Raw genomic sequence first — 12865 nt, forward strand, 5'->3', positions numbered from 1 at the left:
GAATGTGATGGCAAATATGTCAACCCCCCCTCTTTTTGATGGTAGTTACCAAGTTTGAACCCACTTCTCCTGGTCTCCCATCAACATATCCGCCCCCAGGATTACCAATTTATCTTTCTAATTCTATGTACACATGCACAATAAGAATTCAATGATGTCAGAAAAGCATGCACAGTGATCACTTCCTGTGATGCCATGAGGCATGTTGATTTAAACAGCACGTAAATTCAACCCAAATTTCCACTGGAGTGGACTGATGATTGAATAATGCATAAACTCTTTAAAATGCTGCAGAATATGTCATATGCAAAAAAGTCACAGAGTAGAAAGATGTCTTGGTTCATTTTGGATTCAAGAGAATATGTACATTCCAAAAATAGTGTTTTTGAAATGTAAGTTATGAATTAGTATATTTGGGGGTCTCTACATACCATATACTTGGATTAATACTGGGCATCAAATTATTCAGATCAATGGCATCTATGTTTTGGATGTTTTATCCTGGTGCCCAACAAAATGTGGGAGATAACATGCTGTAAAATGGAAGCTTCGAGGCATGTCATATAAACAGTTAATTTAGGAAAGCTTTGCAGTTCGGTAGATTGGAGTAGACATTTTTGAGGAATGTGTACTTTCCAATAATTAGGCTTTCTGGGGAGAACTTTAGTTTTCATAGCTTTAACCACATGAAATGCAGTAATTGTGCTGATTTTTCAGTATTTGAAAAGCCAGATATGATAAAATCATATAAAACTCTTCTTTTGGGCCCCCTACATGCCACATACATCGGTAAACGTATGCACATTGGGCATCAAATGGTTCACTAGTCCCCTGGAATTCATATTTATGATGTTTTATCATGGCACCGAATGATACGCTGAGATAAGATGGTGCAAAAGATGATTTGAGCAGATTTTCAGAAATTTCATCAAAACCAATCTTTAAAGTGTACCCGTCATCCACACATAAAAAGCTATATAATAAAATTTGTTTTCAAATGAAACCCAAATAATTTTTTATTAAAGGGAAACTAAAGTCTAAAATAGAATAATGCTAGAAATGCTGTATTTTGTATACTAAATATAAAATTACTGCACCAGAAGCCTAATTTAACAAATGATTTATACTTTCAAAGTTGGCCACAGAGAGTCCCCATCTTGTAACTTTGTTAAACATCTTTGCAAGACCAAGACCATGCGCATGCTCAGTGTGGTCTGGGCTGCTGCTTAGGGATCGTCATAATTTATCAAAACAGCACAAGTCAATAATAGCAGACACAGTAAGACTGATTAATAATCAGAATATGCAGACTGCACTGGGTCCTGTGTTGTCATATAATCTGTGGATTTTATAGTTTTTGTATTGTTAAATACAAACTTTCTCCAACTCTCCAGAACCACTGGCTGCAGCAAAAAAATCCTCCAAATAGATCCCAGTTAATCGGTTTAAATCTGGCTCCATAATCTTTGTCCCTGCAGCTGGAGTTGGAAACATTAAAGAGGATGTAAAGGCAAAAATAAAATAAATGTTTACCTTATTAACTGAAAAAAAACTATATATACACACACACACACTTCAATTAAAAAAATATGTACAGTTTTTATAAGAAACCTGACTGTATGCAGTGAAATGACCCCTTCATTTACTTGCTCTAACTGCTGCAGATATGAATCTCTTCACAGTCGCCGCCTGCTCTACAGGGAAACAAATAAAGCTGCTCGAGTTCTGGGAAGTGCCTCCCCCCTGCCGTTTGAAAGTATGATCGTTTCCCTGCAGAGCAGTTAGGGAATCATCTGAAGTTTGCTATCTGCAGCATTCAGAGCAAGTAAATGAAGGGAGAATCTCACTGCATACAATCAGGTTTCTTGTAAAAATGGTACTTTTTTTTTTTATTAAAGTATATTGGATATAGGTTTCTTTTTCATTAAAGAAAGCAAAAAAGGGATTTTATTTTTTTGCCTTTGCATCCCCTTTAAACACCCATACTTGTTATAAAGGTATTTAAAAATCTCAGCAGTCAATCATATATTGTCTTCCCTTCCTCTTTGCCTTTCCATGCTGCTTTTCCTCAATGTCACTGAACTCCTCTTATTTCCCATCCCACCTAACCATTTGACTGTATAGCCTGTGCATGGGTATGTGTACACATGTCCCCCAATTCTAGCACATCAACAAGATTTTGGCATGATGCAAAGCTTTCCATAATAGAAGTGTTAACAAATGGCACCTGCCAACTTGATGCAATTGTGTAATTTCAAGACTGAAGGAAACAAGATAAAACTAAATTATGTAGCGTAGGTAATGCTTATTTTGCTTAACAAACCCAATGGAAAAGAATTTGGAATTATTTTTTAGGGTTACAGGTCCCCTTTAGGAAAGTTTTGCATTTGCACCAGAAAATCATATTTGCCCACACTATGTGAGCATGTGTAATTCCGAAAAATATATAGTTGCCTTGGGGTGAACATGCGCTATTTTAATTTTGAGGTCTCTACATACGTTGAATCCTATGCATAACAGGCATAAAACTGTTCATTAGACCCCTGGCATCCATATTTTGGATAGTTACATAGTTAAATTGGGTTGAAAAAAAGACAAAGTCCATCAAGTTCAACCCCTCCAAATGAAACCCAGCATCCATACACACACAACCCTCCATACCCTCGCATAAATTATATATACACACATTATATATATATATATATATATATATATATATATATATATATATATATATATACACGAACTATAGAATTTAGTATCATAATAGCCTTTGATATTATGCTTGTCCAAGAAAACATCCGAGCCACTCTTAAAAGCATTAACAGAATCAGCCATCACAACATCACCCGGCAGGGCATTCCCCAACTTCACTGTGAAGAACCACCTATGCTACTTCAAATGAAAGTTCTTTTCCTCCAGTCTGAAGGGGTGGCCTCTGGTCCGGTAATCCTCTTAATGGGTAAAAAGGTCCCCTATTTGTCTATAATGTACTCTAATGTATGTATGTAATGTAATCATGTCCCCTTGCAAGCACCTTTTTTCTAGAGAAAAGAACCACAACCTGGAGTGTCTACCATCAGAATTTAAGTCTTTCATCCCTCTAACCAGTTTAGTTGCACATCTCGGCACTCTCTCCATCTCATTTATATCCCTCTTAAGGAGTCGGCCCAAAACTGCACTGCATACTCCAGATGAGGCCTTACCAGGGAACTATAAAGAGGCAAAATTATATTTTCATCCCTTGAATTTATGCAATTTTTTATGCAAGACAGTACTTTATTTGCTTTAGTGGCCACAGAATGACACTGCCCTGAATTAGATAACTTGTTATCTAAAAAAGCCCCTACATCCTTCTCAGTTAAGAAAACTGCCAACACGTTACCATTTAGTATATAACTTGCATTTATATTATTTTTGCCAAACTGCATAACCTTGCATTTATCAACATTAAATCTAATTTCCCAGTTTGCTGCTCAGTTTTGCAATTTAGTCAAGTCACTCTGCAAAGTGGCAGCATCCTGCATGTAACCTACAGTTCTGCTCAATTTTGTATCAACAAAAATCGAACCAGTACTTTCAATGCCTTCCTTGAGGTCATTAAAAAACAAGTTGAAAAGCAAAGGACAAGTAGAGAGCCCTATAGTACTCCACCAACAACCCTGGTCCAATTAGAAAATGTTCCATTTATCACCATTCTTTGTAATCTATCTTTTAGCCAGTTCTCTATTCAAGTACAAATACTAAGTTCCAGGCCAACATTCCTTAATTTAACCAGTAACCTTCTGTGTGGCACTGTATCAAATGCTTTAGCAAAGTCTAAGTAGATCACTGCCATCCCAGAATCAAGGTCCCTGCTCACCTTCTCATAATATTTTTAGTTAAGTCTGTCAAGATCTATTATGCATAAAACTATGCTGGCACGAACACGTAGTATTCTGATTTGCTGTGAGGTCCAGTATCTTATCCTTTAATAACCCTTCAAAAAGCTTTCCTACCACTGATGTCAGACCGGCCTATAGTTTTCAGGTTGACAGGATCCCTTTTTGAATAGCTAAGTACCCTGGGATGAATACCATCTTAACATGTTGTAGTCTCTTTTGAATTTCCTCATGTGTGAACCATGCATAAGTAGTTGTATTACTAGAATTGGGACCATTAAGAAGGAAACTTTCATTAACTGGTTTCTCATTTGTTTAGACAAAACAAAAATAATAGTTAAGAATCTCTGCTTTTCAACCAGCTGACCCCTCTCTGGTATTAAGGGTTCCATCCCTTTCTGCTTCATTTTTTTTACTATTTACATATTTATTTACTGCTTGCTGCACTATCCTTTTCTATATCGATTTTAGCTTGTCTGATCTTTTTTGCATGATTTATTGGCAGGCCTGGATTTGTGGAGAGGCCACCAAGGCCCGGGCCTAGGGCAGCAGCATTTTAGGTGGCGGCATGCTGCCCAACCACTCCCACATTGGTTCAGAAACACTGGGGATGCGCTGGAGATATAGTTTTTTTAAATTTCCTGTGTGCCAATCACCATAACTCCTGTCCTGATGAGAATTTGAGCAAATAAAAGGGAGGGGACTACTGGGGTGATGAACGATAGCGGGCCTAGGGGCGCCAGATATGTAAATCCGGCCTTGTTTATTGGACTCCGTATACCTTATAAATGCTTCGGCCGTCACAGCGAACTTGAAAGCCTTAAAAGCACGTCTTTTCTTACCCACCTGAACACCAACACTTCTATTGAACCAAAAAGGTTTTGCTTTACAACTTGCTTACAAGGGGAATATACTGAGATACAGTATATTTATTAAGCAACACTTCCCATTTTTGTTCCATGTTTAACCCTGTGAAAAGCATTTCCCACTTAATATGTTGCAGAGATGCCCTTATACTTTCAAAGACTGTACATCTAAAATGTTTCAGTTACTCCATAATAAAGTTGCCTCTGCAACATAATCTCAAAGGAGACCATGTTATTATCACTATTCCCTTAATGCTCACACACGCAAATGCTAGAGATGCGTTCAGTATTATTAGTTATTACAAGACCCAAAAGATAATTATTCCTAGTAGATTCTTGTACAAGCTGAAATAAAAAGTTTGTCATTCAGCATATTTACAAACCTACTAGCTTTTTCTGTCTTGGAAACCCCATTACCCCAGTCAAAGTCTGTATAATTGAAGTCACCCATAGTAATAACTTAACCTAGTTGTGAAGCCACTTCTATTTGTAAAAGGAGCTGGGCTTCATTCTCGTCACTTATACGAGGTGGTTTGTAGCATATAATAATGATAATTTTCTTTGTAACAGTTGAAATCTCTACCCACACCCTCACCAGTGCCATCAATGGTTATTTTTTTTTTTTGGAAATGGCTTTACTTTAGGCTTTAAATTACAAACACACTCCTCCAATCTTTTTCACCCCTTTATTTTTCCTCCTAAAAAGGGTGCAACTATTTAAATTCAAAGCCCAGTCACATTTCATCCTACCAGGCCTCAGTGATACCAATTATATCATAAGTTTTAGATCATGCAATTAACTCTAGCTCTCCCATTTTACCTGACAAACCCTGTGCATTTGCCAGCATCATGGGACACATCACCTCGTTCATCTGTGCATGCATGCTGGAACGAGCAGGAGATTCAGGCATTCTGTACATTTTGTGTGCATGCACAGTGGATGTGCACATGATATACAATCTTGGTCTTGCTGCAGGAGTGCAAGACTGAACAACTGAACTGAAGGTGTTGGAAGGTGAACAACCCCTTTAAAAGAACAGTGCAGTGTAAAAACAAAAACTGGGTAAATAGATAGGCTGTGCAAAATAAAAAATGTTCCTTATATAGTTAGTTAGCCTAAGATGTATTGTATAAAGGCTGGAGTGACTAGATGTCTAATATAATAGCCAGAATCCAACTTCCTGCTTTTCAGCTATCTGTGAGTTAGTCAGCGACTTGAAGGGGGACCACATAGGACATAACTGTTCAGTGAGTTTGTAATTGATCCTCAGCATTCAGCTCAAATTCAAAAGCAACAGTTATGACCCATGTGCCCCCTGAAGTCAATGATTGGTTACTGCCTGGTCACTAGGGTAACCAATCAGTGGAAACCAAGAGAGCTGAAAAGCAGGAAGTAGTGTTCTGGCTATTATGTTAGACGTCCAGTCACTCCAGCCTTCATACATTACATTTTTGGCTAACTAACTAGATTAGAAACATTTTATGCAGTTAGAACAAAGCAAACATCTAGTTGCCATGGGTTACAGGTGAAGTGTTTATCAGTGACCTCCACAGAGAGATTTTAATAGGAGCAATTTTATGTACTCTTTAAAATGATTAGAGAGCAAGATTGGTCCAAATGATCCCGTGTGCCTGCTTCAAATGTTTAAAACACCCTACAGGACACACATAGTTGGCACCAAAACAATGAAACGTATTTATGGAGAGGTCTGCGTACCATTGACCTTAGCTTATAGCAATTGACAGAGGTACAGTATAGAAACCCTGGTTCAAAAGTAATTGTGCTATAGTTTTAGGGGTAATGGAAGATGAGATTGTCTGCAAGAAATCTGCCCTACCTGCAAAAACATATGAATTACATTACACTGAAAAAAGCAGCAGGAAAAAAATGGCAGCAGTTAATCAATTCATTCAACCTCATTCAATTCAAACGGACACTAATGCTAAGGTATTTTCAGGAGATTTGTTGCCTGTGGTAAATCTGCTCTACCCGCGGCAACAAATGCCATGTCTCATCACATCTCGCCACAAATCTCTTCGTGGGTGACTAAACGCCTCAAAAGTCTTTCCAACTGGCAATTAAGAGATTGGTGGTGGTAAAACGTATGCGTCACTTAATTTTTCTGAATTGCTCAAAACTTTCTCTTAAGGAACTTTGGGCGATTTCGTTAAAACAAAGCACCACATATGCCTCAGGGCTGTTGCAGTGTACTGTCAGTTTTAGTGATATTGGGACATGATATAAAGCCAGTCAGTGAGGAACTAATATAGTTTGAACCACACAATTTGGTGTATGGCATAAGCTGGGCTGCTGTGCATTGGCAGTTGTATCTCACCCCCCCCCCCCATATGTGTAAAATGATGTCTTGCCTTCCATCCCTGTGATACAAGCACGGTGCACCAATTGTCTGTGTTAAGGTGGCCATACACGGGCAGATAAAGCTGCCGATATCGGTCATTTAGACCAATTTGACAGCTTATCTGCCCGTGTATGGGGGCTTCTGACGGGTCTTCCCGATCGATATCTGGCCACGATATCGATCGGGAAGGTTTGATTTTTACCTGACTGACCCGTCGGAGCCCCTTGGCGTATCGTAATTTGATCGTTCGACCTTACGGCCGAACGTTCGAATTACCCCCGATATAGCCATGCTGTTAATGGCATATCGGGGAAAGATCCGCTCGGTTGGCGAGTCTATGGCCAGCTTTAGCCCTACCAGCACAATACTACTTACCATACCACTACCTACTAAGATGCTTGTTTTATTATGGGTGTTAAGTCACATGTTATTATCCCCTGAGGATTTCTCTGCCCTGCATGTATACCTTTGTATGCCATCCATGATTGATTAATGCCTGCCCTGTGTTATTCAGACTACCAGATGTGGCTAGATCATTTGATGCAGATATTATTAAACAAAACTCCTTGGCCCAAATCTCGTGCCCCTTCATCTTAGCTACCCTAAAGAAATTGCACCGCGCTGAAGCGTTCACAAGCTCTCCAACAACAAGAGATTATCTCCCACAATACTATACTGAGAATTCCTTTGGGCAATTCCTGACACGCTATTCACTGTGCAGCAAGGCTCACCAAATCTTTTACAGCTTTACACCTGTCTGGCATTTTAACCAGCAGTCACTAAAGTTATACAATCAACCAAACCACCCCCTACCTTCTCTGATTGGACAGGAGAATCGTTTTCCATTAAAGGGGTTGTTCACCTTCCAAACACTTTTTTCAATTTAGTTGTTTTTAGATTGTTCCCTAGAAATAATGACTTTTTCCAATTACTTTCCATTATTTATTTTTTACGTTTTTTCCAAAATCTAAGTTTAAAGTTGAATGTTCGTGTCTGTGGTGTTTCAGTCTGACAGCTCAGTAATCCAGGTGCAGACTCTAAACTGTTACAATTTTGCAACATTTAGTTGATCCATTTCTCAGCAGCATCTCTGGAGTATTAGCAACAATTGTATCAAGTCTAACAGCTGCCTGTAATGAAACCCAGAGATTCTGCTCAGCAGGGACAAAGATAAGAAATGTATCAACTCAATGTATCAATTTAGAACAGTTTACAGGATCGGCGACCCCCCCTCCCAGAGCTGCTTCAGAAGGAGAGAAATGACACTTTATACTTCAATATTAGAAAAACCGTGACACATAGAAAATACAAAGTCATTGGAAAAAGTCGTTATTTCTGGTGATCTATCTGATAACAACTAGTTGTTTGAAGGTGAACAACCCCTTTAACGAAAGCCTTTACCAGGGACAGACGCTACGCTGACGTTATTCCCTTCAGCCACGTCTTTGTCACGTGGCTTTGACATCACTTTCTCCTGAAAGTGAGGACGTTCAGCATTTTAATGTGCCTGAAACAAAAAGCTGAAAATCACATCGCTCATAGAAAGTTCTGAAGCGTCTGGCAGTTATGTCTAAGCATGTGTTTTTAACTGGACCCCCAGGTAACGGTAACAAAGCAGTTTCAGTTACTTATCTCTGCTGCCTGCAGCAAAAAATGGCGTATACCCGTGTAAAAGGATGGATAACTGTTTTGTTTCTTAAAGTTCTTTATAAAGATTGTTGTAAACATCAACCTGAAGGATTTAGTGGACTCCAGTCAGATGAGCGGTAGGGTCCTTCTGTGTTTCCTACCACAGAAAATGTCACTGAGCTGGTGTGGAAGCTGCAAATTTAAAGGACTGGATCACCTTTCAGTTACATTATAGGATATTATACAATGGCCAATTCTAATCAACTTTTAAATTGGTCTTCATTATTTATTTGTTATAGTTATTTAATTATTTGCCTTTTTCACTTACCCCATCTAAAAACAAATGCCCTTTAAAGTTACCAATGTATTGTTATTGCTACTTTTAATTACTCATCTTTCTATTCAGGCCTTCTCATATTCATGTTCCAGTCTCCACATAAATCAGTTCCTGGGTTGCTAGGATAATTTGGACCCTAGCAACCAGATTGCTGAAATTGCAAACTGGAGAGCTGCTGAATAAAAAGCTAAATAACTCAAATAATAAGTGAAAACCAGTTGCAAATTGTCTCAGAATATCAATCTCTATATCATATTAAAAGTTCATTCAAAGGGGAACAACCCCTTAAACTGTTGAGCCTTCAGTCTGAATGCCCATGCTGTCTGTCCATTTCCTATCCAGCCTCCTCAGCCAATTCTCTTCCGTTCTTTCTTTATTATCAGGTTGGTACAAACGGGCAATTCAAAATGTTACTACTTAAATTATGTCACAGTTATATAAATGAAATAGTAATATTGTATGCACCTGCTGAGTACTATATATATGTGTGTGTGTATGTGTGTATATCTATCTATCTATCTATCTATCTATCTATGTGTGTCTCAGGAAATTCCCTTTGGCTGTTGGCTAATGAGCATGCTCAGTTCTTCTCAGCTCAGTATTATAAACACACCCTCCAGTTCTAACAGCCACTGAGCAGACATCATTACTGGTTCTATAGAAACTCTGCTCTAGCTGTCTGATCTATTTTATTCTCTCCTAACCACTCTCCTGAGCTTCAGCTTAACCATACATGGCATCTTTGGTGACACACAGACAAATAAAGTAAGGGTTATTAGTTATAAAATTACTCTTTACGTCTGGGGCACCACAGGTATCACAGCTGGTGACTGGGCGCGGCTTTCAGCTCGGTGTTCTGTAATGTGAGATAGGACATTAGTATGCTGTAAAACAAGTCGAGGAAGCAACTACATTGGCCACAACATTGAACATGTCTGTACCTTGAGCTTCCGGGGCTCTATCACGATCTTCAGCCTCACCCTCTTCCTGGGGTTGCTGGAGCGGCGTCGCTCTGGTCCTTGGTCACTGCTCGAGTCAGCAGGCCCGATGTTTGCGGCGGTTACTGCAATTGTGAATAAAGAAAACAAAAAAAGTATGATTAAAAAACAAAATCATATGGAATTGCAAGAGACCTCCACATGCTACAAATCTATTTTATTTCTCATTCCAATACTCTCCAATGGAATGGTACGACAGTGAGATGGATGGTTAAACTTAAAGGAACAGTAACATCAAAAAATAAGTGTTTTTAAAGTAATGAAAATAGTGTTGCGCCTGCACTGGTTCATGCTGTGCTTGCTTCAGAAACACTACTATAGTTTATATAAATAAGCTGCTGTGTAGCAATGGGGGCAGCCATTCAAATGAGAAAAGTCCAGGTTACCAGCAGATAGCAGTATAGCTCTGTAGAACATAATGGAGTATTCTGTTATCCTCTTTTAACCTGTGCCATATAGACTTTTTTCAATTCCTGTTCCACAGCAGCTTGTTTATAGAACTTTAGTAGTGTTTCTGAAGACACACACCAGTATTACACGTGCAGGGCAACAGTACATGACATTTTCATTACTTTAAAACACTTATATTTTTTGGTGTTACTGTTCCTTTAAATACATTTGCAATGGTGCGAGCAGAAGAGAATGTAATATATGACAATACTTGTGATTTTAAAGTTATTTAGCTTTTTAATCAGCAGATCTAAACTTTGCAGTCTCAGCAATCTGGTTGCTAGGTCCAACCATAGCAACCATGGCATTCTCTGAAGAAGAGACTGGAATATATTAGTGGATGGTCTAATTAGTAATATGAGTAAATAAAACTCACAATAACTATACATGTGTAGTCTTACAGAGCATTTCTAGACCCACATTTTTAAGCTGGAAAGAGTCCTTTAATTTTATAAAAATAAATAATGAAGGACAACTGAAAAGTTGCTTAGACTTGGCCATTCTAGAACATACTTAAAGTTAACTTAAAGGTGAACCACCCCTTTAATGCAGTTTCTAAACATTTGTACTATAGTGGAAATGATTAATAAGAAATGGCTGCCATTTTGTCTATGTTACAGCTGCACTTAATAACTAGTAATGAACAAACAGCAAAGTTGTAAAGAAAAGCACAAAAAACTCCTCTAATGCAAAACAGGAGCATATTTTTAGCAAAGAATGAAATTATAAGGGGAAATTAGACATTTATCTAATGATGTGAATGTGGAAAAGGAGTCAGATGTTTGTTTCTATAAAATTCAACTTACTTTCCAGTCTGTGTCCACTCCTTCACTGCCCTCTTTGCTCAAAATGTCCAGAAGCCGCGCGCTGCGTAGGGTTCAGTCTGAGTGGAGGGACTCGCCCTCCGCCGGTCTTCTGGGCTTAAGCTCTCCTGGTAACCAGCTTTGCCTTAGCCAACGCTTCAGGTCACTGAAGCGCTTTACACTGTGGGGCATCCTGTGTAAAGCGCCCACAGTGTTCACCTTGCCGTTACCTGCTGCCAGTGGTGTTGAGCTCTGGCAGCACTGATACGATGGGACCGACTCCCAAACAGCACATCCATCGCGCTAACACCTCATCCACCAGTGCTCCATTCTCATCACTGGTAACCTTCGGGCCATTTGTTTGGTGGGCCCTCCTCTCCTCCGTCATCATCACCCTCTCCTCTCCTCTCTGTCTCCTCTCTGAGGCAGTTGGTGGTGCCTCCATCTCCTCCTCGCTGCTGGGCAGCCTCTGTGTCTCCTCCTGGGGAGCCTCTCCGAGCCTCGGTGGGGTGCGTGACACGCTGCGTGCCCCAGATGGCGAGCGAGACACGCAGCGTGCCCTGGGGGACTCCCTGCGTTGGCTGGGGGACACCCTCCCTACACTATGCTCCTGCCCCCCTGCCCTACGCTCCTCCCTCCCTCTACGGGACCCCCTGCCCTACTCTCCTCCCCTCTACGGGACCCCCTGCCCTACGCTCCTCCCTCCCTCTACGGGACCCCCTGCCCTATCTCCTCCCCTCTACGGGACCCCCTGCCCTACGCTCCTCCCTCCCTCTACGGGACCCCCCTGCCCTACTCTCCTCCCCTCTACGGGACCCCCTGCCCTACTCTCCTCCCCTCTACGGGACCCCCTGCCCTACGCTCCCCCTCTCTACGGGACCCCCTGCCCTACTCTCACCCCCACTACGGGACCCCCCACCTGACCTACTCTCTTCCCCTCCCCTACGGGACCCCACTCTCTTGCTCCTCCCTCCTCCCCCAGGAACCCTCCCAGTGACTCCCCAGCCTGTGCCCCCCTCTCTCCCCCTCCTGCGACGACTAAGATCCCATCAGTTGTGGGGATCCAGCCGCCGTTGGCACTTCCCCAGGGCTGGAGAGACGTTCCCCTCCTCCTCCTCCTCCTCCTCAATCCTCCTCCTACCAGCCATTTCCAGCCAAATTTTCCAAAAAAAAAGAACCTGCCTCAGACACCTCCTCCACCTGTGCAGTCTAAATAGCAAGTGCGCAATTAGGCCGAAAATGCACCTAAAATGGCCTCTAGAGGGCTTCCTGTTTGAAAAAAATGGCAAAAGGAGTGGGGCATAAAAACTTCGAATCGATCGATTCGAATACAAGTGGGGCAAGGTTCACTTCGATCTTACTTCGATCGTATTCGACAGTACGCTACGACCGAATTCTTCGAATCGAAGGCACTATCCTTCGATCGCAGGATAAATCGTGCGATCGTACGATTGTACTTCGATCGGAAATAGCACAAAAATCCTTCGACTTCGATATTCGAAGTCGAAGGATTCCAATTCGAGGGTCCGAATTCGAAGTAT

General features: G+C 40.8%; 1 protein-coding gene across 1 annotated transcript in view; it reads left to right on the plus strand.

The window, feature by feature from the left end:
• Positions 1-8497: 8497 nt before the first annotated feature.
• LOC108705638 (cancer-related nucleoside-triphosphatase) overlaps positions 8498-12865 on the plus strand; it is a 43005-nt gene continuing 38637 nt past the window's right edge. The window contains 1 exon segment of the mRNA XM_041564535.1: positions 8498-8707. Within this exon segment, the coding sequence (XP_041420469.1) occupies positions 8674-8707 (34 nt within the window). The 5' untranslated portion in view covers positions 8498-8673.

This window comes from Xenopus laevis, chromosome 5S (assembly GCF_017654675.1).
Source record: "Xenopus laevis strain J_2021 chromosome 5S, Xenopus_laevis_v10.1, whole genome shotgun sequence".
NCBI classification, from domain to species: Eukaryota; Metazoa; Chordata; class Amphibia; order Anura; family Pipidae; genus Xenopus; species Xenopus laevis.